This window comes from Notothenia rossii (genome assembly GCF_949606895.1).
Source record: "Notothenia rossii genome assembly, chromosome: 5".
NCBI classification, from domain to species: Eukaryota; Metazoa; Chordata; class Actinopteri; order Perciformes; family Nototheniidae; genus Notothenia; species Notothenia rossii.
In genome coordinates, this window is record NC_136903.1 from 19701855 (window position 1) to 19727624 (window position 25770).

Consider the following 25770-nt stretch of genomic DNA (forward strand, 5'->3'; position numbering starts at 1 on the left):
AAATAGACACATTTATCATACCTCTTCATTACATTGAATAAAAGTTAAGTAATTACTCTATGGAAAGTGTCAAATTATAAATCTCTGATGAGTTAATGTCACCACTACATTATTCCAATGGATATACCCAAAGGCTTTAATTTGAGTTAGTGTTTATTGAATTAATGTTGTGCAAATTAAGTGTGTAGCTTTTAGAAAAAACCTGTAAGGGTCGTCACCCTGTCGGAACTGATATGACTGAAGTTTTGATAACAGTCTAGCTGATATGGGCCTAAACATGTGTATATAAAGCCTGTTAAGACTCAGATTTGTATTCATTCAGGAGTGCTGTGTGGACAGGAGGCATCATGAAGTGTCTTGTTTTTGTTTTGGTCTGTGTGGCGCTTGTAGAGGGAATCGTCAGGTAAGGAAATGATCTCTATATCCTGCGCCTGTTTGGTAAAATAAACTATTTTATTTTTATGAGAGAGCAAATTACTTTGAAGATCAACCGCTAAAGTTGCTAAGGATAGTTATATCAGGTTAAACTTATTCATGTTTATGCTTCCTTCTTCCTTAGGATCCCTCTGCATAAGCACAAGTCTATGCGCGAGGCCCTGAGACAGAAGGGGATCGAGCTGCCTTACCAGGATCCGGCTCTCAAGTACCAGCCTGATGAGTTTTCCAGCTCTGCCAACATGTACATCAATAACTACGCTGATGTAAGAAATCCTAGCTTAACGCGATTTTACACACAGCCCTGACTGATGGGTTTGCATTTTATTTTATTATGTTCCTCTCTTTCTTTATCTCCAACCAATGTGATGCCCAGACCACCTACTATGGCGCCATCAGTATTGGAACACCCCCCCAGTCCTTCCAAGTGCTCTTTGACAGCGGACCGGGTCTGCCAACCTGTGGGTGGACGCCATCTACTGTAGCACTCAGGCCTGCAGTGAGTATAAACCAACAGGCTTACATGAATAAATCCCTCATCTGTCACACTCTTCAACACATATTTAGCATGTAGACATAAAGCTGATATAGGCCATCATGGGATTTAGAGTTTGAGTGTACTTGCAGCCATGCCACGAATAACTTTCAGTCTTTAAGGAAGCATCAGCAACTGTGTAAATTGACTTATTAGTTTCAAAAGACTCAGTGAGGCATGATGGCATGTTTTTTGACATGCCTCCAGAGATAATCCTAAACTATGTCATTCACAGACGCACACACAAAGTTCAACCCCCAGCAGTCCTCTACCTACTCTGCCAATGGACACACCTTATACCTGCCCTACGGAACCGGAAGCCTCTATGGTACCTTTGGATATGACACTGTCAATGTGAGTCAGACCCACCAAACAAACAACTACATCAGTTGAACAAAACACTGAACTGGACTAGTTCTTAGTTACTGAGAAAGAGTACTACCAGAAAGCATACATTGTCGATAGCAACTCAAAGAGTGAAGAACATACCAGTGAAAGATGTTGCATTGGAAAGTTCCAGTACAGGAAGATCTGTGTAGCAGTTTTCAGTTTTGAGTGTGTAGTAAGTATGTGTATTAGTGAAAATACAATGAAATATAAATGTGTATACACTAGATTAGGGGTGTCCAAACTTTTTTCATCGAGGGCCAAATACAGAAAAATATACGAAGGGCTGGGCCACTCACTACTAGAGGTATATTGCCTCATAAGTTCAGTTATAAGTAAGCAAAATCAATCAAATGTAGGTAAATTATGCTTGTGAGGGTTGGCAGCTCATCCCTTAAAGCAGAAACCTCAGATTGATTATAATAAGGAGAAATAGGAAGGGTGTATTTCAAGCTTGTTATGTACATGTAAATAAGTTATTGGGCCTTTTTCTTATCAACTAAGATATGTTAGAAAATGTTTCCGACTCTAATTGACTGAATTTATTTGAAAAGTGGTCTTATTAATATGTGAATACTATTGTTTAATATATTTTTACATTTATATTTAAGAAGTACAATATAAGACAAGCACAAGTTTGTCCGCGGGCCGCATTTGGCCCCAGGGCCGTAGATTGGACACCCCTGCACTAGATACTAGGAAAATATTTTTTGATGAGAAACAACAGAGGTCTACCCTATTTGTTTATTAACATTGCTGTCTACAGTCATATAGACTGTAGCTTGAACATGTATAAATACAATCTATGAATTTACATCCTACTCATCGCAGTGGTTGGCTTTGGAACCATAGGTTGGCGGCATTGTGATCAACCACCAGGAGATCGGTCTGAGCACAAATGAACCTGGTCAAAACTTTGTGGTTGCCAAGTTTGACGGCATCCTCTGACTGTCCTACCCAAGCATCTCGGCTGGAGGAGAGACTCCCGTCATGGACAACATGATTTCCAAAACCTTCTGAGTGCCAACACATTTGCTTTCTATCTCTCCAGGTACAACAAAGACTTCTATTAAGCACTGTAAAACATACACTCTCACATGGAGGATATCACCTCAGATATAACTATATCCACATTATGAGCTATCAGATAAGTTGTGGTTGTGTGATTCAGGCTGTTCCATAGTTTAGGGCCGTAAAAACAGAACACAGCCTCCCCAGATCTCTTGTGTGATACCCTTGGAATTTCTAAAAGCAATTCTAATATCTCTTTGTTCTCTTGATCTTCAGCACATGGTGGACTGCAGCCAGGTCAACAACCTGCCAACTCTCAGCTTTGTTATTAGCGGTGTTGCCCTCCCTCTGGCTCCTTCTGCTTACATCAATCAGGTAAGTTACTACATGCATGCACTCAATAGGCATGTATTTGTGTGTGTGTGTCTTTTTATTTTGTTAATTAGCAATGTAATTAACCTTTGCCATCTCCTGTCTCCGCCTACAGCACTACCAGAATGGATACAAGTGCTGCTCTGTGGGCATCGCCCCCACATACCTGCCCTCTCATAACGGCCAGCCCCTGTGGATCTTTGGGGACGTGTTCCTCAGAGAGTACTACTCCATCTACGACTGCACCAACAACCGCCTCGGCTTTGCTTCAGCTGGCTAAAAGTCATAATTTTAACGTAACTATAAACCTGACCAGAAGATAAGGAGTCTGTGTCCACTCGACCACTGCTTCTGATATATTGGTATTAATATATAGTTAAATCCCTGTGGTATGTTCAAATAAAGTTGGTTTTGTGTATTAAAACCAAAACAAAAGGAAAATCTCGAAATTAAATTGCATAATTCTCACCAAAAATAAAAGTTAAAATGCTCGTTGCAAGTGTTTTAATATGTCATCCTTCTAAAAAAACGTATTATCTTCACAGCACAGGAACAAGGCTGAGGGAACATAAAAGGGTTTTCCCCAAGAATGTTTTTTTTCCGTTTTTTATTTTCTTTCTCCTGTCACTTTTTTGATCCCCTCCATATTCACCTTCCAATTCTGCTGTGTTTCCAGACTCCATTTTGTTTGAGTGCTTATCTGCTGAGTGTAGGAGGTCTCTGCAATGCATGTCAACAGAGTGTGGCCCCATTTCTCCTAAACTGCAAAACCTCAAAATGTGTGTAGGTAAAAGCTGCACAGAGTAACAACAACAGCAAATGCCTCAGTCCTTTCCCTTGAAGAGTTAAAACACTGACTGATCCCATATATTATTTGTTATTATAATTGTTTGTCCCTTTCTAAAATATTCCGTACTATTTATATTTCAGTGTCTCTATCACATGAGATAAAGCCACCACTGCAGTGTCTACATTACATCATGTTCCTGCTTCTTGTTTAGACAGCTTCCAAGTGAGCGTACAGTTCCTGTCACACCACGTTGTGTACCGCTTGCTGCTTATCCGACAGCACACCGTGACATCCTTTGCATTTATCTCACCTCTGCTTGGGATAATTCTTAATAATAGGGAATTGAAGCTAAGGCTTACCCCTCATGTTCCTCTTCATACTAAGAATCACATTCACATACTCATGCAGGAAAAGAGCCATTGGTCTCTACCTATTCTGAATTGTGATATGCTAAGCAAGATGAGAATCCTACCACAAGGAAAAGCAGTCAGCACAAAATGACCAATCACTAACGGTGGTCATGTTGCTGCAATGGCACACCCAGATCCTGGCATTGCTAAGATGTTGCTTCCACCTGTGTCTTCAGGTCTCACTACCTCTTTTCAATTTCTCTCTGCCCTTCTCAGGCCTCTCCAGCCCATTTTTGTTTTATCATTTATTCCCTGCCACAACTGATACTGTCACATCCAGACCAGAAATATTCAAGCCAAACCAGCCCACTGTCATCTGTCCTTGTCTCATTGTACACTGAAGGCATCTTACCCATGCAGGGCATCCTTCATTGTCTGATTGAATAATGCTAATCAAACTCTTGAGTTCTGTTGTGTGCGCTATGCGAATCAACACACTTTCAAGTTTTAAGAATTGATTAGTAATAAAAAATCCATAAAGCCCAACATTTAATTGTGAATTGTTCACTTTTCTGAAATGTGAGAATTTGGTGATTTAATTTTGTTCTAACATTGGAGCTAAGTATTATGTTATTGTATATAATTTTAGTCCTTTTAGGTTTTGGACATTTGAAATCTAACATTGGGCTCACGGAAAATAATGGTTACTTTTTTTTCTCATTCTCAAACTGTATAGCCACTCTTCAAATAACCCAAATTAGTCTCATCACACAATGTCATAAACAGTAAGATTGTATGTATAAAGACAAGCCATAGTTAAAACATTAAATGAAACGAAATAAGAATCTGAGAAGAATTGAAGATACTGATGACTATTAAATAGATGTAAAAACCGTATCAAATAGATATCCATGGGGGGAGGGGCGATGGGGCGTCTTCTGTAATTGCGCTACCTTTCAACCATTAAAACACTGCTTCACTGTGACATCATCGTCATCTTTAAAAGGATATGTCATGTGGTTGCTACTGACTCATTAACAAGATCAATTTCCCAGGCTTTTTACCGACCATCAGTCTTCAGTAATGTAGAGACACACCCACACACGCAAATAAACTCGGGCACACACATATGAGTCATACATTTAAGCTAATGAAGCACATTCTGTTGTCTGTGTCAGATCCAAACCTGAAGATTGAATCAAAGGTGATGCATTGGTTTGACTCACAGATGATGATTTCATGTTGATTTGGCTATAATTAAGTCATCAGATGTAAAGCAAATTGTATGAAACATTCACTGGCGTAATATTGATGATAAACAGATGGAAATGGAATGACTTTGAAATATTTGTTAAAAAGAAATACAAAGCTAACAACTGCTGTGAAGATTGACATGTAAAAATATAGCAAGTGTTGGTTGGTTTTACATAGTGTGCAGAGAGATAGGAAATATCTAAATACAAAGGGAGATAGAAATACAGCAGGAGGCAGAGATGGGATGCTTAAGCTAAAATGAATCTGTATTTGATTTAAGCCTCTTACCCCATGGTTACCATACCCACTACTCACTCCCTCCCCCTGCCTTCTCGAGCAGCCTTCAAAGAGAACATCGACTGCTAAACATATCAGATTCATAGGGAAGGGGGGGGGGGGGCGGGCAATCATTGGGACTCTTACTGGAAATGTTGAGTAGTCTAGCTTGAAATCATTGATGAATACAACACGGGTTGAATACAATTATATCAAGGTCTGGTGTCAAATTATCTTTTCAAATTCAAAACCTTTTAGATCCATTGTTGGGCTGAAACTAAAGATTGCTTAATATGCGACAATTTTTCTTGATTTATCAGTCACTTAAAATATATGAAAAATAACAGAAACCCAGAAAATACTCACATTTTAGAAACTCCAACCAGTAAATCTCTGGCATTTTTACGTCAAAGATTAACATTAATAATAAAAAAAATGTTTGTAGATAATGATAATAATAATAATAATAATAATAATAATAATAATACATTTATTTTGGGGGGCGCCTTTCATAACACCCAAGGACACCTTACAGGGCATGGGGGCAATATATAGGGAACAATAACAACATTGGATTTAGTGAAGTATCAGCCGGGGTAAGACAAGACAAACAACAGGAAATGGACTATAGAAGGACACAAAAGGACACAGGGTACAGTTTATAAAGAAAATGCCAGTTTGAACAGGTGGGTTTTGAGTTGGGATTTGAATGTTGTTATGGAATCAGACTGTCGGATGTGTAGTGGCAGGGAGTTCCAGAGTCTGGGAGCTGAGCAGCTGAAAGCTCGATAATACAAACAAAGATTAATTTACTAACTATATTAAGCTTGGTTGTCTCCATTCAGATAAAGCTTTGATCAATTTCTAAGCAAGAAGATCTATCAAAAACATAGATCCATGATGACTCTCATATTTGGCCAGAAAGATGACAAACAATGTATGTGTTTGAGCATGATCACAATGTGAATGATTTGTAAGGCAAATTTAGATAAACAGTCAGTAAGTGATTTATTTAACCATCTAGGAACCAGATCCAGCCCTCCCGTATACTACATACTGACCCCTAAAATCTACACAAACAACTCCTTTTAAAAAAACATAAATTCTGAAGTATAGCTTTTTGGTACATTATGAGTTTTGGTGTATCAGCACATTGGTTTGGTTTCAGTAAATTGTTCAATTTGAAAGAGCACCATCTGTTTGTTGTCCAGGCAATGCAGGAGAAATAGTAGTCATTTCTGGAGCTCAGAAAGACAGGCTCTCTTACGGATTATGTTGCTGCCCATTGGAAACAGTGTTTGGGTTATGTAAAGCAGATTACCACACCAGCACACCACCAGTGGTTTCATCCATAAATCGGTCAAACACAGAAACAGAGACACGACAAACACAAACATTGACCCAAATTATAAAATGAGAAATGCACTACAAACAACAATCATCAAATAAAGACATTGATTGCTCCAAAATACTAATATTGCATCAGGTGAATTATAGGTATACAGTCTGATATTGATCATCAATAGCTGACCTGAAATAAACTTGTATGTACCCTTGGATGTACACAAACTAATACAAATATATAGAGTGCAGCTGATCAGTGTCCACTCCATTAAATGAAGTGGTGAGTGGTGCATGCAGCTGCCTTGTCTTCTGTAACAGTGCATTTTTTTTGATAACTGAGAAGTAAACTGCAAAAACTACATTTGGAGTCAGTGACACCAGCTCATCAAAAGCATTATTCCAAATATTGAATTGATGAATACAAGATAAATAAAGATAAGGTTAGTCCAACTGTTTGCCAACGCTGTAAATTAAAACTATTGAGCCAAAGCTATGGCTCTGTGATCCAAACTAAGGTCATGAGTAGTCATGCAGAAAATCAGGTCTATTGATCTGATATGATCTGTCCATGAAGTGAGGCTCCAGTACGTAACCAAATCCACCATGAGTGCCTTTTGTGGATATAAAATCCACTGGGACCTGACTTACTAATGTGATTGCTTTCAGTAAGGACATTAGACAAGCAGAGGCAGACAATGAAAATGCTGTGGCATAATATCCATAAGTGCAGAGAGCCACATCTTTCCTTTATCCGAACTTTCTGGTGCTGTGAGCAGCATCAAATAAATACTTTCATCTCCCTTGTTTATTCTTTCTTCCTCTGGATGAGTTAGTGAAATGACTGCAACCTTGTAACAAAACAATAATAGCATAATAGCAAGGAAATGGAAAAAAAGGGTTGTTGTTATGTAGCCTAGGATTTTTTTCTGCTGTGTTTGCATCAGCGCCAATCGGTATGAAATAATTGCATAATGGAAAATAAATATTTAATAATCATGTTTTACAACATACTGTATGTCTCAACGCAAAGGCTTTCTGAATATTGCAGCTGCCTCAACACAAGTGGCCCCGTCTTACCAAATGTGCAAATTAACAACAATGATACTAAAGAAACCATGTCATGTATACTGTATCATGTAAACAAAAACAAACTTGGAGAGAATACTGTAGGCTATTGTTACACTAAATAGGCTATGCACGAGTAGGAAACAGCCAGTATAATCACACTCTCAATTGTGTTAAGGCAAGAAGAAAACGCAAGTATTTGTCATACTGTGATTCTCAGAGGTCATATTAGAGGCGTTTGAAACAATATTGATATCAGTACTTCCTTAAATCATTGTTCAGCAACATGCCCTTGCCACAACAGGGCGTGGGCCTCGCACAGAGAATGCGCAAGGCGGTTGCCTTGCGGTCGCTTAGCGTTTAAGATCAATCATTTGTCATAAATTTTTTCGCATGTATTCTTCTCCACACTGCTCTGAGAATATTATAAGTTATGTTAATAAAAACATAGTGTTGAAGGAATACATCACATCCAAAACACAAACAACTGGCCCGGATCAGCTGCATCACCTATGGGCGCGCAGGGAGGCAGGCCTGGGAGGTTATTAAAAAGAGATCTATTACTATCCATGGGAGCGAATGTTCGTTTTCAACGTCAAATCTAAACGGGTATACATTATTTGTTTATCATCTTTAGTGTCATTTTCTCCACTCATCAAACGTGCGCATCGTCCCCCATCATCTCCCCCACTGTAAACTCTTACCTGCAACCAGGAGGAGAGAGGGAATGGAAGGTGGATAAGGAAAACATATCGGCTCTGTCCGCCATCTTCTTCCACAAATGACTCAGAGCGACTGCAGAAAATCAAGGAGGGGAGCGCAGTCCATTCACAGTCACAGGGCAGAGGACAGACGCAGCCGTGGACAGAGGGTTTTCTCTCCGCGGCCCCCCAACAGATGACCCCCTGGCCGCAAAGCCTTCAATCAGACGAGCCTGCTCAGCACCATCAAATCTGCAGTCAAACATCCACACAAGCGGAGAAAGCAAGAGGGAATGATTTTCAAAAAACACTGCACCACACCGCGGAAATCAAAATACAATCCCGTGTCCCCCCCGGTACGTCCACGCGGACAGGATGGTACCGCAGTCCGCGTTTTTCCTCGCCAAATAATCTGCTGCTGTGTGATGCTGCCTGTGACACACAGAGGATATGGGCCAGCAGCGCGGAGGCAGGCAGAGACAGAAAGGGGGGGGGGGGGGGAGCAGAGGCGGTATAACGTCAGTGCCGTTACCGTGTGAGCAGGCTGTCCTGTGTGGATGCAGGCAGAGCTTTGAAGCCTGAAGCACACAGGAAAACAGTGGCATAAAATGACAATTACCGTAGAGTGTTTCCGATGACATCACACTGACACGTATATAAACAGACAGAGCAAAACGTGCCTCCCAGTCCGTTTGTATAATACTGTATGTGGGCTCTTGTTTCTTGTTTGAGATGTTTATGTTGACCCCATCCTGCTTGTGTCAGTCAACTTTATCCTGATATATCCATAAATACAATGGCAAGTGCTGCCTGTATAGGACAGAACAGAACATTAACCAGAAATGGCAATGGCAACATTCAAAGAATAATTGTTGAAATATCCGGACACGAAAACAAAGTGCCTCGAAAATTGAAGAAAAATATTTCTTAAAAGGTAAAACGAAACAGCGCGAAATATAAATAGGTTGTTGAAATACTAAATGTTTTCTCAAACAACAAAGGGTATATGGAAGGTCTTAACGCACATCAAACATGTATCTCAAATGCAAATTATCTTTACTAGGCTATAATTATCATAATAAGGCATACATAATATGGTTAATTTCTCCAGATAACGCTCTAACTTTCAGAGAAAAAAATACATAAAATATAGGCATTGAGGAAGCTTTGTGATCAGTGGCTGAACGTTTCAGTTTTGCTCCCTTTTTATTTACTATTGAATCAAAGATTGTAAATGAACTATCAATCAGAGCATCCTAACTCAGACGTTGAGTTTATGAAAATACTTTAAAAGTATCATTCGATACCGGGCAGACGCAATGTGGAGCTGTTCACTGTCTGTGGTTCTGAAGTGCAAATCGCTAAACTGCAGTTTACAATCTGTTGCACACGGGGGCAGTAAACGTTCACATGATGCATTTGTATTGTCCTTCTACTAGAAGTGATTGTACATCATAGTGATCTAATGAAAGGAAGCTTTTATTTTTTACCAAATTGTATTCTCATTTATTAAATCAGTTAACTTTATGATGTTAATTCAGAAATCCTAGTCCCTTTCATATCAGTGTGCAGCTTAAAATATGCTAGTCGACAGTATGAACTGAACATTTAGCATTTAACAGAGGGCAATGAAAAGCAAGTTACACTTTCATCTGTTTCTTACACCTTTATTATGTTTTGTATATGTCAAATTCTGTTAACATTAAAAGTAGTAAATATGGGTTATATTCTTGTTTAAGCTGAATTATCAACAAAAAAGAAAATGAAAAACATAAATACAGTTATTAACCATTGAGAATGTTTATTTTCATGGTCATAGCTGTGGCAGGAAATTGAGTTAAGCGACAACCCTCTCTCCAATGGGGATGGGGCCCAGGGTGACAACACCTTCCCATTCGAAAACTAGAAAGAAAGACAGAAGACACGTGTCACGTTTTGCACTGCTGGGGTTGTCTTACAACTCAAGCATACATTCACTAGGAATGCATACAATATACCATACCGTTATTGTCATTCTGGGACACATCACGGATCTTCCTTCCAGGAAACTGAGCGGGGTTGAAGGCATTTCCGCCAGCTCCTTGATTTCCACCAGTTCCTCCAAATCCACCAGTTTCACAGGAGCCACATTCTGGATCCTGTCCGCTGGCCTCTTTCCACCTAGGAGGAAATAAGAAGAAAAGAAGAAAAGTTAATAATGTATCAATACTCCAATGACAAATTTTCAAAGAAGCCCAGACTCACCCATTGATGTAGGAACAAGCTCTATGTTCAGCATCGATGGGATGTAAAGTGGATGTAGCTTTCAGGTGGCATGTAAGGTAGAGCTGTTAGAAAAAGAGAGTGGTTAAGTTATTATTATATGTATTTTCCCTGCATATGATGTATAGCAGAATCTTTTAATCAGTCTTGGAGATGCCCACCACTCCAGTGTCAACGTTCTGGAACCTGAAGGCCTCCAACTGGAACTGAAGCTGGTTCTCTGCAGTGCGAGGCATGAACTTAGAGCTAGAGCCTGTGATCCTTGCATCAACAAAACACCTGCATGCAGAAAAACCACATTAGAGGACACACTTCTGTTTTTGATAATCAATTTTCACTGTACACATCAATTTAAATTAACCAGCTCACCCATTGTTTTCAATGAAGGCATAGTTAGGTATTGAGTTCATGTCAGCTGCAATGGTGGCTGTGCATTTCTCCACATAGACACGGAGGGGCACGTGGAAGAACTGCTTGACAACAGCCTCTACATTTATGATGTCTCCCAGGTAATACTGGTAGCTTGGTCTCTCGTTTTTCCAGTCATCTGATCAAACATAAAATTAAAATGTAAGAGTGTTGCAAAATATACATTTCTAATCAAAGCTCTGTAAAAGGTTAATTCTACAGATAAACAGTTTTTTTTTAACTCACAAGTCATGAGTCTCAAGGTGAAGTAAAGGAATTCCTCTGACACCTTAACTGCAGAGAATGGGATCCACAAGGGGTCAAGAGGACGGCTGCTCACATTGTGCTTCCTAAATGATGAAAGAGGTTTGCTTACAATGCAGCTTAAAGTCATTTATAATATGCATCCGCCACAGGTAATCATATTTGGTGATCCATGGTTACTGGAGTTACTAAATGTGTTAGTTTTTCAATGTCATATTATGTTATTTATTATATGTTTGTATGTTCATTGCCACACCTCTAATGGTCTTATTACCTTGGGTAGTGGCATTCCACAATTACTGCAGCTCTGCTGGTCCTCACCACAAGAGTATCGGCCAGAGGTTTGGGATCATAGTTCAGAGTGAAGCTGTAGATAAGGTAATCTTCTGTCAACTAGTGGAAACATGTATATTAGTACAAACAAATGATATCATACATGAACATATTGGTTTACAATATTTTTTAGATAATAATCATTGCAATATTTCATTTATTTTTCAGTGACTAGCATTTGTATTCAGCTTACGGTTAATGTGCTAAGACAATTTTGCAGTTCTGCCTCAAAAATCAACACTTGAGCAGAATTGTCCTCTGCGATAGCGGCACAGTTTCCCAGGGTAATGTCGGCAGGGTTGATAAATTGGCCAATCCCAAAAAAGTCCTTCTTGGCTTCCACGTGAGCAATACTCTCTCTGCACTCGACAGCAACAGTTGCAGCAGCAACCGGAAGTCTCAACTCGAAAGGCACCTCGTCTTGAGGCTCAGGCTTGGGGTCTTCAGGGTATACCCAGGTGAGAGGTCTTTCAAATGTCTGCTTAGTCTGTTGGGGCGTCTGAGGGTATTGTTTGACAGGCTCCTGTCTCGGTGCTGGCTTCTGGTATGGTGCTCTCGGCATGTAACCACCCACAGCCTTTTGAGCATGACATAAGCTACCTAACAAGGCCAGTGCCACAAGGCAAACAACAGTGGACTTCATCACCATCGCTTCACAACAGCAAGTGATCTACACAGTTCACTAGGTGGTGTGAAGAAGATGGACATGTGCACCTACTTTTATAATAATTTATCATGTTTGCTTCCACAACATTCCCGCCCGTTCTGTTGGCCATTCCGCATCAGACCTGATGATCTTAGATGCTAAGCCAATGAAATGATTGCTGCTTTTGACGAAAGCCATGCCTACCGCTCTGGTGATGCATCTTCAACTAGATTTAGATTATTTATTATTTTAAGTCATAACATTTTATACTATGCTGAAAAAATACAAGCAGCATAAATAAATACTATTATGAACACAAAACTGTGGATGTGCTGACACAAAAGTGATGGTAATGCAGCCAAATTAAATACATATTAACATATGGAGGGTATCATTTGAAAGTAACTTTTGGAAGTTCCAAAAGTCTTGGTCACAAAAAGTTATGTTGACCTTGGGTTAGGTCAACCTGCCCTCAACATGGAATTTCAAACTCAATATTTTGCCAAAGTACATGTTGTGGAGAGCTGCTAATCAATATGGTCCTACTCCAGGTTGATGTTTCTAAATGACCTTTACTGTGTTTACATAGAGATCAAATAGATTAGTGATCTTGAGAAGTAAAAAGAGTTTATAAATGAAAATATTCCTGCGAGAGAAAAATTTGATTAATCCACAAATTGAAAAATAATACAGTGGTCAAGTGATGACATGTTTTTCCTTATTTTAACCTGCAGATACGTGATTTACAATAAACTCCAATTATTCATCTGCTTTGCTTTCCATTTTGTCGTCCTCTTTTTTGACCAAATGATTTCAAATATAACAAATCCATATTTTATAAATGACAACCAAATGGTATGCAACCTCTAAATCTTCGTTTCCGCAACAGCGAGAAAAAAAGCTTGTCCAGGAAAAATGAATTGCTATGTCAACCAAGTACAGACTGACCTTAATCTGCATACAGTTTTCTATGTTTGACGGGAAATACTAAGTGTGCCAATTTCACAATATTTCCCCAGCAAAGTTCTTAGAAAATGTGTTAGTATTTTAATGAAATAAGATGTTCAGACATGAATGTTATAAATATATATAAATTGCTAGTATATTACATGAATCCAGCCATCTAGAGAATGTTGAAATGCTTGACCTATATGCACAAGCCACTTACTTAACTAATTTCTTTACATTTGACATATCTGCATGCTATACTAGTTGTTTATGGATGCTCGTCAATCCAGTCAAATGTTTGTATCAATGGCAAAAAAGATAAGAATAAGTATTTGTTTAGACGAGTCCTGCTGCCCAAATACATGATGACCTGCACATTGCAGGTCATGCAAACTCTGTGAAAGGTTTTGTTTTGAAATTAAACAAACAATCTGGAAATTCTGACATTCACGCTCAATGACAATCAGGGGGGTTCTTAAGCATGGGTTGGATACTAATTAATACATATTCATGTTAATGCAACAGTAAGTTTACTACCATGTATGCTGTTATTATCTTCCGATGCAATATCTCTAGAATTCATGTTATTTGTCCACTGAAATTACTTGTTTGGCAATCCATTAAATCTCTTTAGTGCATCACCACAAACCACAGTCACTGGAGCTTGTGATTGGAAATGATGGGCAGCAAATAGGATGAAAGTCCTCATCGTCAACATTACCAATAGGCCAACCTTATAAAAGTCAGCATAGCACCATTTTTATTCCACAGTAGTTGGTGTTCCTTTCGAATCAGTTCACTGTGAAGCCAATGCAATGAAGTTGATTTGTTCTTTTTTGGCAGTTGCCCTGCTTGGCTGTCTGGCTGATGCTCAACATGTAAAGGGGGCCCCGGCAGCTCCCCCTAAATGGAACCCACCTCAGCAGCCTCAGCAGCCAGCAGCTCCCCCTAAATGGAACCCACCTCAGCAGCCTCAGCAGCCAGCAGCTCCCCCTAAATGGAACCCACCTCAGCAGCCTCAGCAGCCAGCAGCTCCCCCTAAATGGAACCCACCTCAGCAGCCTCAGCAGCCAGCAGCTCCCCCTAAATGGAACCCACCTCAGCAGCCTCAGCAGCCCCAGCAGCCTCAGCAGCCTAACGAGCCACAGTGGCCAAAGAAGCATCAGACTCCTTGGGATGATCAGCCGTATAAACATCCACAGAGGCCTCAGCTGCCCCAGATGCCCCAGCAGCCCCAGCAGCCTCAGCAGCCTCAGCGGCCAAAACAGCCTAAACAGCCACAGAGGCCTCAGATGCCCCAGATGCCCCAGCAGCCCCAGCAGCCTCAGCAGCCTCAGCAGCCAAAACAGCCTAAACAGCCACAGAGGCCTCAGATTCCCCAGCAAACTTGTGAAGTTGCTGACAATCACAAGATACAGTGTGGAGCTCCTGGAATCTCTCCTGAACATTGTGAAACTATAAACTGCTGCTATAATGGAAACATGTGCTATTATGGAAAATCTGGTTAGTGTTTTTCTTACTCCTCAAAGAAATACATGTATATCTCTGGTAATTCAAATGTGTTCAATGAGTATAGCATGATCCATAGTCTTTGCTTGTAATTGTGTTGTTTTCAGTGACCCTTCAGTGCACCAAGGATGGTCAATTCATCATGGTGGTGGCCAAAGATGCCACCCTACCCAACCTCGATTTAGAGACAGTTTCATTCCTTGGAGTTGGCGAAAACTGCAATCCTGTTGGCACTACTTCAGCCTTTGCCATCTACCAGTTCCCTGTCACTGCCTGTGGCACTGTCATGATGGTAAGGATTTTGACTCATTGAAATGTATAATGTCATTAGTATACATTTTCGTTGGGTAGTAATTAAAACTGAAATACTGCCAACCTACTGTAGGACGAGCCTGGCGTTACAATCTATGAGAACCGGATGTCCTCCTTATATGAAGTCGCTATTGGACCCAAAGGAGCCATCACCAGGGACAGTCAATATGAGTATTTATTTGTATTTGTTTAACTCTGAGTGGTCACAACATGAAAGATTATTACTTATATTGCTACTTCAGTTAATTCTCTGCTAAGGCCTCAAGTATTCAGACAAATCAGTGGTATCAATAGAATACAGTGAATTTACCTTGAATTCTCTACAATGGTTTGGGGTTAGTTCATTGTGATATGACAAACTGCACTTTAATACTTTTCTGACTAACTGACTAACATAGACCTTATATCTTGTCTCAGACTGCTTGTCCAGTGTAGATACATTGGCACCTCAATTGAGGCTCTAGTTATCGAGGTTGGCCTGCTTCCTCCACCACCCCCAGTGGCAGCTCCAGGACCCCTGCGCGCGGAGCTAGTGCTGGCCAATGGAGAGTGTTCAGTCAAGGGATGTGTGGAAGGTTAGTGTAAAGCACATATGGTGTGCTGTCAGTCTCATTCGGCAGTGACTGTGCACTAACCACATTTTTTATGCTAGAGCAGAAGACGTGGCCTACAACTCCTTTTACGTTGACTCTGACTACCCCGTCACAAAGGTTCTCAGAGAGCCTGTGTATGTGGAAGTCCATATACTGGAGAGGACTGATCCCAACATTGTATTGACTCTTGGAAAATGCTGGGCAACTTCTGCTCCCAACCCTCAAAGTCTCCCTCAATGGGACTTGCTGATTGATGGGTAAGAGTGAATGTTGATTTTACTTGGAAATAGGCCTTTATACAATTTTCTACGAGGCTATACTCAAAACCTATTCTTCACTCTCTTTGCCATAGCTGCCCATACCGTGATGACCGCTATCTGACTGCTCTGGTCCCTGTGGACGCTTCATCTGGACTCATGTACCCAACCCATCACAGGCGTTTTGTTTTCAAGATGTTCACGTTTGTATCCGGTGGAGGTGTAAAGCAACAAAGCAAAGCTATGATTCCTCTCAACGAAAAGGTATAGGATTTAACGATCTAAGACAAAGGCTTTTGTTAGGTTTAGTTTTTAATTTTTTTTTTGTATTATAACCTTCATAATTACGAATAATATATAACATTTTTTGATCAGGTGTATATCCACTGTGAAGCAGCCGTGTGTCAACCGTCTGGCAGTGATAATTGTGAACCTAGTTGCTTCAGAAAAAGTAAGTATAACAATGTTCACTGTGAAAATATTTAAACCACCAATTTTATTTTTCTCTGAAGTCTGTCAAATGAACACAAGTCAAGGCAAGTTTATCCATATAGCACATTTCAACACAAGGCAATTCAAAGTGCTTTACAAAAATGAAAAACATTAATAGCATTGAGAAATAGTACAGTGGAAACACATTTTAAATGGCATTTAAAAACAGTCATAAAAAAGCAAAGAGATTAAAATAAACATAAAACAAGCTAATATAGAATAACACAGGTACGAAATACATGCATAAAAGTTACAGTGCAGTGTAAGATATGAATAGTTCAATTAAAAGCAGCTGCAAAATGAAAGTATTTTAGCCTGGATTCAAATAGTAAGAGTTGCAGCGGACCTTACATTTTCTGGGAGTTCCAGATTTTTGGAGCACAATAACTAACTATGCTTCTCCATGTTTAGTTCTGAGTCTGGAGACATAAAGCAGACTCGTGACAAACAGTAAACTAAAGTCATGTTTTTTAAGTGTTGGACAGGAAAAGTATGGCAGATGATTTGAAAATCAAAAAACCTGAACATGTTTTCACCAAAGGCGTATGATGTCTGATGTCATCTTGTGTCTTTTTCAACCTCAAGTCTGACAGCAACTGACCATTGGAATGTATTTTACACAGGGAGAGACGTTTCTGCTCAGAAAAGCTCCAGAGAAGAGACCACTGTGGTTAGCTCCAGAGAAGAGACCACTGTGGTTAGCAGTAAGGAGCTGGTCTTCATTCAGTAACAACATTACATTATCATTAAATCTCTTTTTCTGATGTTTTGTGAAAAGTGATTGAGTTTCAAATAAATACCCAATTGCTGAACTATGTTTTTGAGTCTTATGAATTGACATTAACAATGGCATGTTATGACTATATGACTCAACACACATGACTTCAAATCAATGCGAACTTTATTTCGGTAGCACATCTCAAAACATTTGCAGTTTGACCAAAACAGGCACAGATTACCAATGTATACAAAGCAAACAAACTATAAAATAATCATTGTAAAACAATGCAGGACAACAGAAAAAAAGTTAAGGTGTGAAGTTTAACTCTATCTATAAAGATACATGAGTCATTCTATAATTTAGGGTACATTTTACATCAACAAAATTGTACAAAAAAATGTGTCCTTTCTCAATAGAACAATCAGTGGTTCAAGTTAGTATATGTGTAACATATAACAGTGTAACATATCCACTAGTTGCAAAGCTTAAACACATTTTTTTTTTTTTAGAAGGGAAAGGATGTTTTCACTACTCAGTTTGTCAACTATGTTACGGACAAACTTGATGTCATTAGAATCATTTGATTAAGTCCTGCACTTCAAGTAAAATCCAATTTGAAAGGCTCTTGAGTCTATTCTACCATATATCCAAAGATTTTTAAAGGATTCAAAAATAATTATATTAAAGTTTTGTTTTTTCATGTGATATGTTCAGCACTGCCATTAAGGATAGGGATATGTTCTATTATGAAACTACCATACAGGTCATTTTGATAGTTTTAAGAGATGTCACGTAAAACTCCAACCTGTGTAGATGTACATTATGCTAGTATAAAGGATATCAGAAGCACTATTTTATATATTTTAAATTTGAAAAAATGAGGTGCAACATAGTTGACAATGACAGTCACACATCTGACGCAAATAACATAGTTGACTGGACATATTATTAACCATCAGCACTATGTTTATTTCAAGCAAGAAGTGCAAAACTCAATTGAAACATTCAATTAATTCAATTATGAAAGAACAAATTCATACAAAATACATTAGAAATGTAATAACAAGCAAAACAAAAAATCACACAGTGCAAATTAAACATTCCCTCTGATCAGTAACCGGTGAAGGGTTGGAACAAGTTCCTCTAATTCAGACATTCAGAATTAATTTCTAATTAAATTCCTACAGAACAGTCTAAATAGGTTTACATTTACATTGAGAAATTTGACGGTTTTATCGAAAGTGACTTGTAAGTCAGACAAAGATCAAACCCACAGTAGAGGAACAAATAAAGAACAGTTTTTAAAGTAATGGTTTTGTAATGGGTTCAAACTAGCACAGGGGTCCAAGTGAAGCCTTACCTAAAAACGAAATATTAAAGAATAGCACATTAACATTAATATTCAACAGAACAGTACTATTCAATTGCAACATTGAGTTGGACCTTTTAGAAACTAGACCAGATGTCTTTGTCAATCTCCACATGGCGTGAGGTCACTGACTTTGGAGGAGGAATCACTCTCAAAACGTCCTCAAACAGGTACAAAAGCACATCCTCTCTCAGTGGCCAGAAGAACTGGTTGACTCCGGCAAAGTGCATGCACTTTACCTGCACATGTGTGTCCATGACCTCCTGAATGACTCCTGGGTAAATATCTCCATCATATTTAAGGGCACACCACTGGCCAATTGAATCAGGACGCCACAGCCTTTCATTCTCTTTGCTGTTGCTTTTAGGTGCTTGAACTTTGTCTGGCGGTGCAAGGGCAACTTACATCTCGATAAAAGATCTCTCCTGGTGCCCCTGTGACCACCTGGTGGATATGCATAGTTGAGGGCACTGCTGGCAGATGACTTGGCATCTCCGATGTAGAACACCCTAAATGTTCCACTGTTGACCAAAGCACTGTACAGATGTTTTGCTGAAGGGATGTCATGACCTTGGCTAACAAGCCTGTCAGCCGTTCGCTTCAGGAGGCCTCCCACTCCATCTGGAGCAACCTTCCCATGGCTTGCTTCAAAAAGTTCCATGTCCCCCTTTTGAAACCACGGTTCATCAGCTCTGTGCTAAAGAGGAATAAGTTTCCCTTCTGTCTGTATTGCGTGCATGGACCGTCACTGAAGCAATGCACCACCTCAACACAAGGATACGAGGCCTTCACTTCATCCAGGATGGGGGGACAAATGTGCCCAAATGGCAGGTAGGCCTTTCTCCTTTGATGCCGAAATTGTGCCAAAGCACATGTGCTCTGCTGTCCCACCAACATGAAGAATTCCTGTGTGGAGCGTTGCTTGCTTCTGGTTTGGGGCAAAGTGCATTGCCTGGATTTCTGCTGCAACCTTACATGAGTAATTCTCCGAAGAATCCACATGAATCAAGCATTCTTGGTTGGTCATGCTTTTTCTTAATTCACGGTAGTGGGTGAACTGGCTTTTAATGTTAAATGTATGCCGTTTGAAATGTCTCAATTGGCCTTGAAACATCTCCAGCAGATCTGCCAACACTATGTCCTTTTTCTTCTTCACAGTGATTTTCATGGGGACCTTGTCCTTTTTACCATCTTTGTTTTTCTTTTCTCTGATGACTGTTTCAGTTGACCACTGAGTGAGTTCGACATTTGCCTGAAGGTTCACTTCTGCTGCTATGGAAAACTCCTGTCCTTTGCAGTGGGGACACTCGTTGTACATACAGTCCTTTGAATTTGGATTGCAGCTTATTGATGTTGTCAGGTCTTCCATGTCCATGCTCCTAATTAACTTAAGAGTGAGAAGCTTTTCAGCCAGAAAGGAAAGATTCTCATGAACCTTGCAAAGACAGTTTTTCTCTCTGCAAGTGTTGGGTTAACTACCCAGAAGGGACGCATACGACAGAACAAGGAGTAAGAGAGATTGTAATTAGGATGTTCAGTGAGAAATTTCCTGTGGAGGTTTCTCAGGGTATCATTTAAAGACCTCTTCTGTTTCTTTATCTTCCGCCTGGTGATTGTTTGTGCTTTGCCTGCTGTCAATCGGCTGCTTTCATCCCTCGTCAGGTAAGCAATGACGCTGTGTTGAATTCGGAAGCATAGGCTTCGGTACTTTATATTGCCTTCAGCAGGATTCTTGTTCCTCTTTCTGGAGATGTGTAGTGCTGTACGAGCTTCTTTTTGTGATCCATACTTTTTAAGGATCCTCCCAGTTAGAATTTGTGACATTGCCTGCCTGTGTGTTCTCCTTTTGGTGGTGGCAAAGGCGTCCTTGATGTTGGCCATGAGGGCATGATGAACAAGCAATGATCTCCGAACTTTGCCAGAAACAGGGACATTGTGTAGCAGTCGCCTTGTTTTTGATGCCAGGGACTCTGTACGGTCTGTACAGCATCTTTTGAGTCTTTTGCGTAGCTTGTCTGTTGTTTTTTTTGTTTCCCGAGCAAATGTTTCAGTTTTTGTATTTCTCTGTGTAATTTTGAGTGTTCTCTCCTGGCCTTTTTTCTTCCAGCTTTTTTCTCTCGGAAATAAACAAAATAAATTACGTTACAGATAATGTGCTGTGTATACAGCATATTAATGGAAACCTTCTACTTTGTTAAACAATTTTCCTGTTGAAAACATAAACCTGTTTCTTTCTTGCTATCATAAATCTCTACCTTGTTTCCTGAGGTTGATGGACAACTTCAACTTGGCTGTCTGGACTGTCTGGTGGTGTAGCTAAGTTGTCAAGCCTGTGTTGTCTTTCTCTGCTTCTCTGCTTTGGCTTCCTCCAATTGGCCCTCTTGCTTCTTTTATCTCTGTCACTCATCTCTGCCACTGTTTTCACCTTCCCTTCTGATCTGAACCTGTGCCATGCCTCTCTCTACTTCTCTAAATATGCTGCCCTTCTTGCAGGATCAGCATCTCGACGAGCCCTGTATCTCCGCTGTTTCTCAGCTGCTGACATCTATTTTAAATAATTGGATAAAAAAGCGTGTTGTGACATATGTAGAATGATAATGCTGTGACGTCTACATTTCATACAAATTGTCAACTAGGTTATCTGTCAACTGAGTTACCCAGTACTGGGTAACGCAGTTGACAGGAAACACCCCGTTTCTCAATGTCGAGTAAACCGAGTAAACCTTCTGCAGAGCCACTATTTCAAGTACAGTATACTACGTAATCGAGTGGCGCCGAAGGACTGTTTAAATGCATGTTACCATATAGGGTTAAATCATACATCCACGGTTAAGGGTTAAATGCAGGTTAAATCTTAAATACCCAGCATTCGGCGCCACTCGATGACGTAGTATAGAGAGGCGAAGTCCCGCCCATCTACTTCCGACCCATGGGATCCCGAAAGCGGAAAATTATACATTGAAGTCAATGGAGAGAGAAAAGTCATCTTTCGATCCCGTTTGAATTGTGCCACGAATGACACATATGATGTTTGTCAAATTAAAAGAACATTTTGCAAGTCAAAAAAATAAAAATGTGTCGTAAAACTGTGAAGTTACACATTTTTTGTGTGAAACCGCTCAGTGAACTACAGGTCTCTGTTCTCGCACAATACGCGTCACCATCACAAAGATGGCAGTCACGTTAGCAAATTTCACCTGTTTCTTTCAGAATGAGGCGAAAAAGTATAAAACGAGGTGAAAATCACTACAAGTCTGGGCATGTTGAGAGCTGTACATACACGAAAGGGGAGTTAGTCGGTTCTGTAAGAGCCAGCATTCGGGACCGGCTTTACAAGGTTTCAGTGAGTAATATGAGTGCAATGTTTAACGTTAATGTCAGCTAGCTAACATTAGCTAACAAGGTACACTAACGTGTTTTGTTTTAGCAACTAGTTTTCTCCTTAAGAACTTCGTGGTCTCTTGTTTATGCTGTGGATAACATTAGTGTTCACAAGAACAAGATACACTCCCGTGTTTTGTTTTAGTTGCTCTTCAGATTGAAGCGGCCAGTTTTATATCGACGATATGTGTGATCTCCTTTTTACATCTCGTTGTGTCATTTGAGTTTATTTGCTGTGTGTAGATTCAAGGATTTTGGTTATCTTGTCAATTTGTTTGGTTATCTAGGCACAGCTGTGTGTGACTCCCTCTGGTACACTGGTATGTGTTTTCCTAATGTAGAGAGCATTGATTAATTCATAAACTACACACTGACTCTAGATCCTGACCAAATGTGATCAAATGTTTTTCAAAAATGTATTGTATATTATATAACAGCTGCACATCACAGACCGGAGTCTCTGCTACTTTGTTGTGTGGACCACGAAGGGGGCGATCATCATCCCCATCCCCAAAAACCCTGCATGGCATGGAAATCTCCTCCTGGAAAAATTCTACACCCAGCATATGCTCACTGTGTTGGCCAGTAGAGAGGAGGACATTTAAATAAACATACTCTTAACACCCTCGGACTCTGCGTTGTGTTTCGTATGTGTGATGGGGTGGAAAACAGGACACAGCAGATTGGGATTATGGTGGAGATGCTGAGCAGTTATTTAATTGTTGCATGTAATAATTATTATAGTGCGTGCTTCTTAGTTATTCCATCTTTTCCTTCTGGGGGGCAGCTACATGGATGTCGGTGCAGTCCACAATAATGTTGCAGTTGAAGGCAGAAGGAATTTATTATTGACTCAGAATGAAGCACAACTTCATGAAATACAATACATTGACTTTATTTGTAATTGTTTATATTCAATATGAGCATTGATTAACAAGCAGGACCTGCAGGAACAGAGAATGGTGATGGATGGAGCTGGGAAGAGAGAAGAATAAAGAAAACAGATGAACTTTATTATCGGATATTAAAAATTCAATTTCAAAACAAGTTGCCGCTCCTACAGTTTTTAGTATGTAAAGATGATTTCACATGACCTATGCAACATATCACACTTAATACATGTGTCTCTGGGGGGTGCATTGTGCCTTTGATGTATATAAATAATATACCATAACCAAATACTATTACGTACAGTGGAAATCAGGTTGCCAGAGCAGGTCAGTCCAGTGTGCATGTTCCTCAGGATCTCAGCAGTTACAGGTGAGGTAAAGAAAATAAAAGAGAAAAAGGTCAGTAACAACACTTTAAAGTAACAACACTGAATAATTATCTCTTTTAATAATTTTCTCTCAGTAATCACTCAACTACTGTCTTTCCAACAAACAGATTGACTCACTCTCACTATCATCACAATGAAACACGTCCAGAAGAATGTCATGCAAAGCTGCCTGCCTTCCTTCGACTCTCCCTGATCTTTTAATGTTCAATGTTAACCATTTGTGCAGATAGCATTAAGTAGAATAGATCGCTGATGCTAATGTCCCGTTAGCCTACCTCCCGCCCCCTTAGCACCTGGTGGAGGGGGCGATAGGCTACTCTTCAAATGTTTCACAAAATACTTACCATCATGACTATTCTTACTGTTTAACATTTTGGTTTACTTCATGTTAAGGCTAATACAAATGACAAGGCTAAGTAATGTAATGTAATGCTAACTAACATGCTCGCTACTAGCTAGGTAGCTAACTTGACTATGTTCCATGCAAAACATGTATATTACCTGATATGTTTGGTCCAACGACTCCTGGTCCTTTCATCAGACGGGAAGCGATAGAACGAGCAAGTGGTATGATCACTTTTGTGATTACAACCTGGTACAAAGCACACAGGCATCTTGTAAAAGTGAATTTATTGGAGCAATCTCTTATATTTCTTCTTCTTTGCTTTAATTTAATTTTACTTTAACTCACAAAAACTCACCTCTTCAATCTGGCTTTTCATGTGTGATTGTTTTTGTATTATTTGACTTTAACTTGAACTATATATTTATTTGTTGTTCCTTTCTTCTCTTTTCTTTCTTTCTTCACTATTATCTGTAAAGCGTCTTTGAGCACCTGTAAAATCGCTAACAAATTAAATCTATTATTATTATTATTATTAATTGCGAGATCTTCTTCTTCTTTGCTTTGCGAGTCGCAACCAGTCTTGGAGCATTATCGCCTATGACATCACTTACGCGACCCAGAATGCATTTGGGATTTGTAGTCTTTCTAGTTGCGTATTTTTCATAGTCTTATATTTAAACAGTTTTACGACAAACTGTGACTTTTTTTACATGGAAATGATTGTTTAAGATTGACAAACATCATATGTGTCATTCGTAGCACAGTTCAAACGGGATCAAAAGATAACTTTTCTCTCTCCATTGATTTCAATGTATAATTTTCCGCTTCCGGGGTCCTATGGATGCTCCCGGAAGGGGAGGGTCTTCGCCTCTCTATACTTGAAATAGTGGCTCTGCAGCAGGTTTGGGCCCCGTCTCAGGTCGGTTAAATGAAATCCTTGCTTCCCTCACTTTCGTCGTTTCCCTGTGTTTAGTCCCTCCCTCCAGGGAAGCATGGAGGGACGCAAGGAAACCACGAGAAGCAGGGAAATTAGCTTTAAGAGTGCGGGACGTCCTTTCCTCCGGAGCGTCACGTGAAGCGACGTCCGTTTGTGATGACGCCGCACAGCTGTTCGTCTGACAGCAGCTCTGTCCCCGTTATTTTCACAAACACCCCTGCCACACATTTACTGACACAAACATTCTCGTGCGCACGAGAAACGAATCCGTTTTCCTGACTTTATTTTTTTTTAGAAAGTTACCGATGCACCAAGGAGGAAGTGGAACACACATTATACAACCATTTCATTGCAGACTGTTATGTTTACGTAGGGAAATGACAGAGCATACATTATTTGAGATAGACTATATTTTGAAGTCAGACTTAATTTTATGGACATTTCGGCCAGGGGTGTAGAGCTATTGGTTTAAGCACCGGATTGGCAAAACAGGAGAGTCTGCTTTGATCTATGAATTAATGTCTGTGACTCGCAGAGTACCTGCTTCCCCCGCAGCTGTTTTATAGGGAAACAAACACTCAGAACACACACACAGCCAGTGGCGGACTGCCCCCCCATAGAGGCTACAACGTTAGTTAGTTGTAGTTACTGTACTTGACCCTTTAGCTTTAGCAGTGTTCGTGGTGATTGTGCCTTTTAGGGAATATTGTTACAAATACCAGACAATTAAAATGTTGTGCTGTGCGCTTGAATGTACTAACAGAACTTCCAAGAAGTCTAAAATGATAATATTATACATGTCCCGTTCGCAGGTGTTTGTGTGCTTGGTAGCTTAGCTTGTTACTTATTAGCCAGCTAAGGACGTAACGCTTTATACTATATACATTTTAGTTTATGATTCAGCCTTGGGTAAAACTAGTCTATGGCTATGACGCCCATAATGCTAAACGGGAGCAAATGTTAATAGGGGACCCAATTATCCCAGTGGTGGCCACCGGAGCTAACGGAGCCGCAGGGGCTCCGTTAGGTCCGGGGCCGGGCGGTGGAGTCCGTCTTGTCTTAACGTGTGAATGACAAGCATTAAGAATAACAAAACATAGCTAATTCTCTTGCAGATTGTCTCATTTGATTATGAATGTAACTTTTATATAGGGGAACTACACTGTTAGCAGTAACTTGGTATGCACGTATTT

The 25770-nt window shown here is 39.9% G+C and overlaps 3 protein-coding genes, 1 long non-coding RNA gene and 1 pseudogene across 6 annotated transcripts in view; 2 read left to right on the forward strand and 3 right to left on the reverse strand.

Moving 5' to 3' along the window:
- mapk8ip2 (mitogen-activated protein kinase 8 interacting protein 2) overlaps nucleotides 1–9070 on the reverse strand; it is a 29778-nt gene extending 20708 nt beyond the window's left edge. The window contains exon 1 of one of the 2 annotated variants that reach the window (XM_079682362.1): nucleotides 8524–9070. In XM_079682362.1, the coding sequence (XP_079538488.1) occupies nucleotides 8524–8588 (65 nt within the window). In that variant the 5' untranslated portion in view covers nucleotides 8589–9070. The remainder of the gene's footprint in view (nucleotides 1–8523) is intronic. The other variant, XM_079682361.1, reaches the window with a different exon arrangement.
- LOC307041158 (gastricsin-like) lies at nucleotides 348–3020 on the forward strand (annotated as a pseudogene). The gene is made up of 7 exons: nucleotides 348–403; nucleotides 560–701; nucleotides 812–934; nucleotides 1206–1324; nucleotides 2210–2408; nucleotides 2560–2743; nucleotides 2856–3020. The product of its transcript is annotated as a gastricsin-like (transcript).
- Nucleotides 9071–10296: 1226 nt separating the features above from the next.
- Nucleotides 10297–12494, reverse strand: LOC307039918 (zona pellucida sperm-binding protein 3-like). The gene is made up of 8 exons (XM_079682366.1): nucleotides 11981–12494; nucleotides 11729–11847; nucleotides 11437–11540; nucleotides 11152–11329; nucleotides 10944–11061; nucleotides 10765–10847; nucleotides 10523–10680; nucleotides 10297–10422 (listed from the first exon to the last, which is right to left on the reverse strand). Exons 1-8 carry the CDS (start codon nucleotides 12434–12436, stop codon nucleotides 10358–10360), a joined length of 1281 nt encoding a protein of 426 aa, XP_079538492.1. The 5' UTR covers nucleotides 12437–12494; the 3' UTR covers nucleotides 10297–10357.
- Nucleotides 12495–13513: 1019 nt separating this feature from the next.
- On the forward strand, nucleotides 13514–17356 carry LOC307039915 (zona pellucida sperm-binding protein 4-like). The gene is made up of 8 exons (XM_079682363.1): nucleotides 13514–14884; nucleotides 14998–15182; nucleotides 15276–15373; nucleotides 15620–15777; nucleotides 15860–16052; nucleotides 16148–16316; nucleotides 16428–16503; nucleotides 17168–17356. The coding sequence occupies exons 1-8, from the start codon at nucleotides 14197–14199 to the stop codon at nucleotides 17272–17274; spliced, it is 1674 nt and encodes a 557-aa protein (XP_079538489.1). The 5' UTR covers nucleotides 13514–14196; the 3' UTR covers nucleotides 17275–17356.
- Nucleotides 17357–18206: 850 nt separating this feature from the next.
- On the reverse strand, nucleotides 18207–25477 carry LOC307039920. The gene is made up of 2 exons (XR_013808361.1): nucleotides 23208–25477; nucleotides 18207–22990 (listed from the first exon to the last, which is right to left on the reverse strand). It is a non-coding gene; the product is annotated as an uncharacterized lncRNA (long non-coding RNA).
- Nucleotides 25478–25770: the final 293 nt, after the last annotated feature.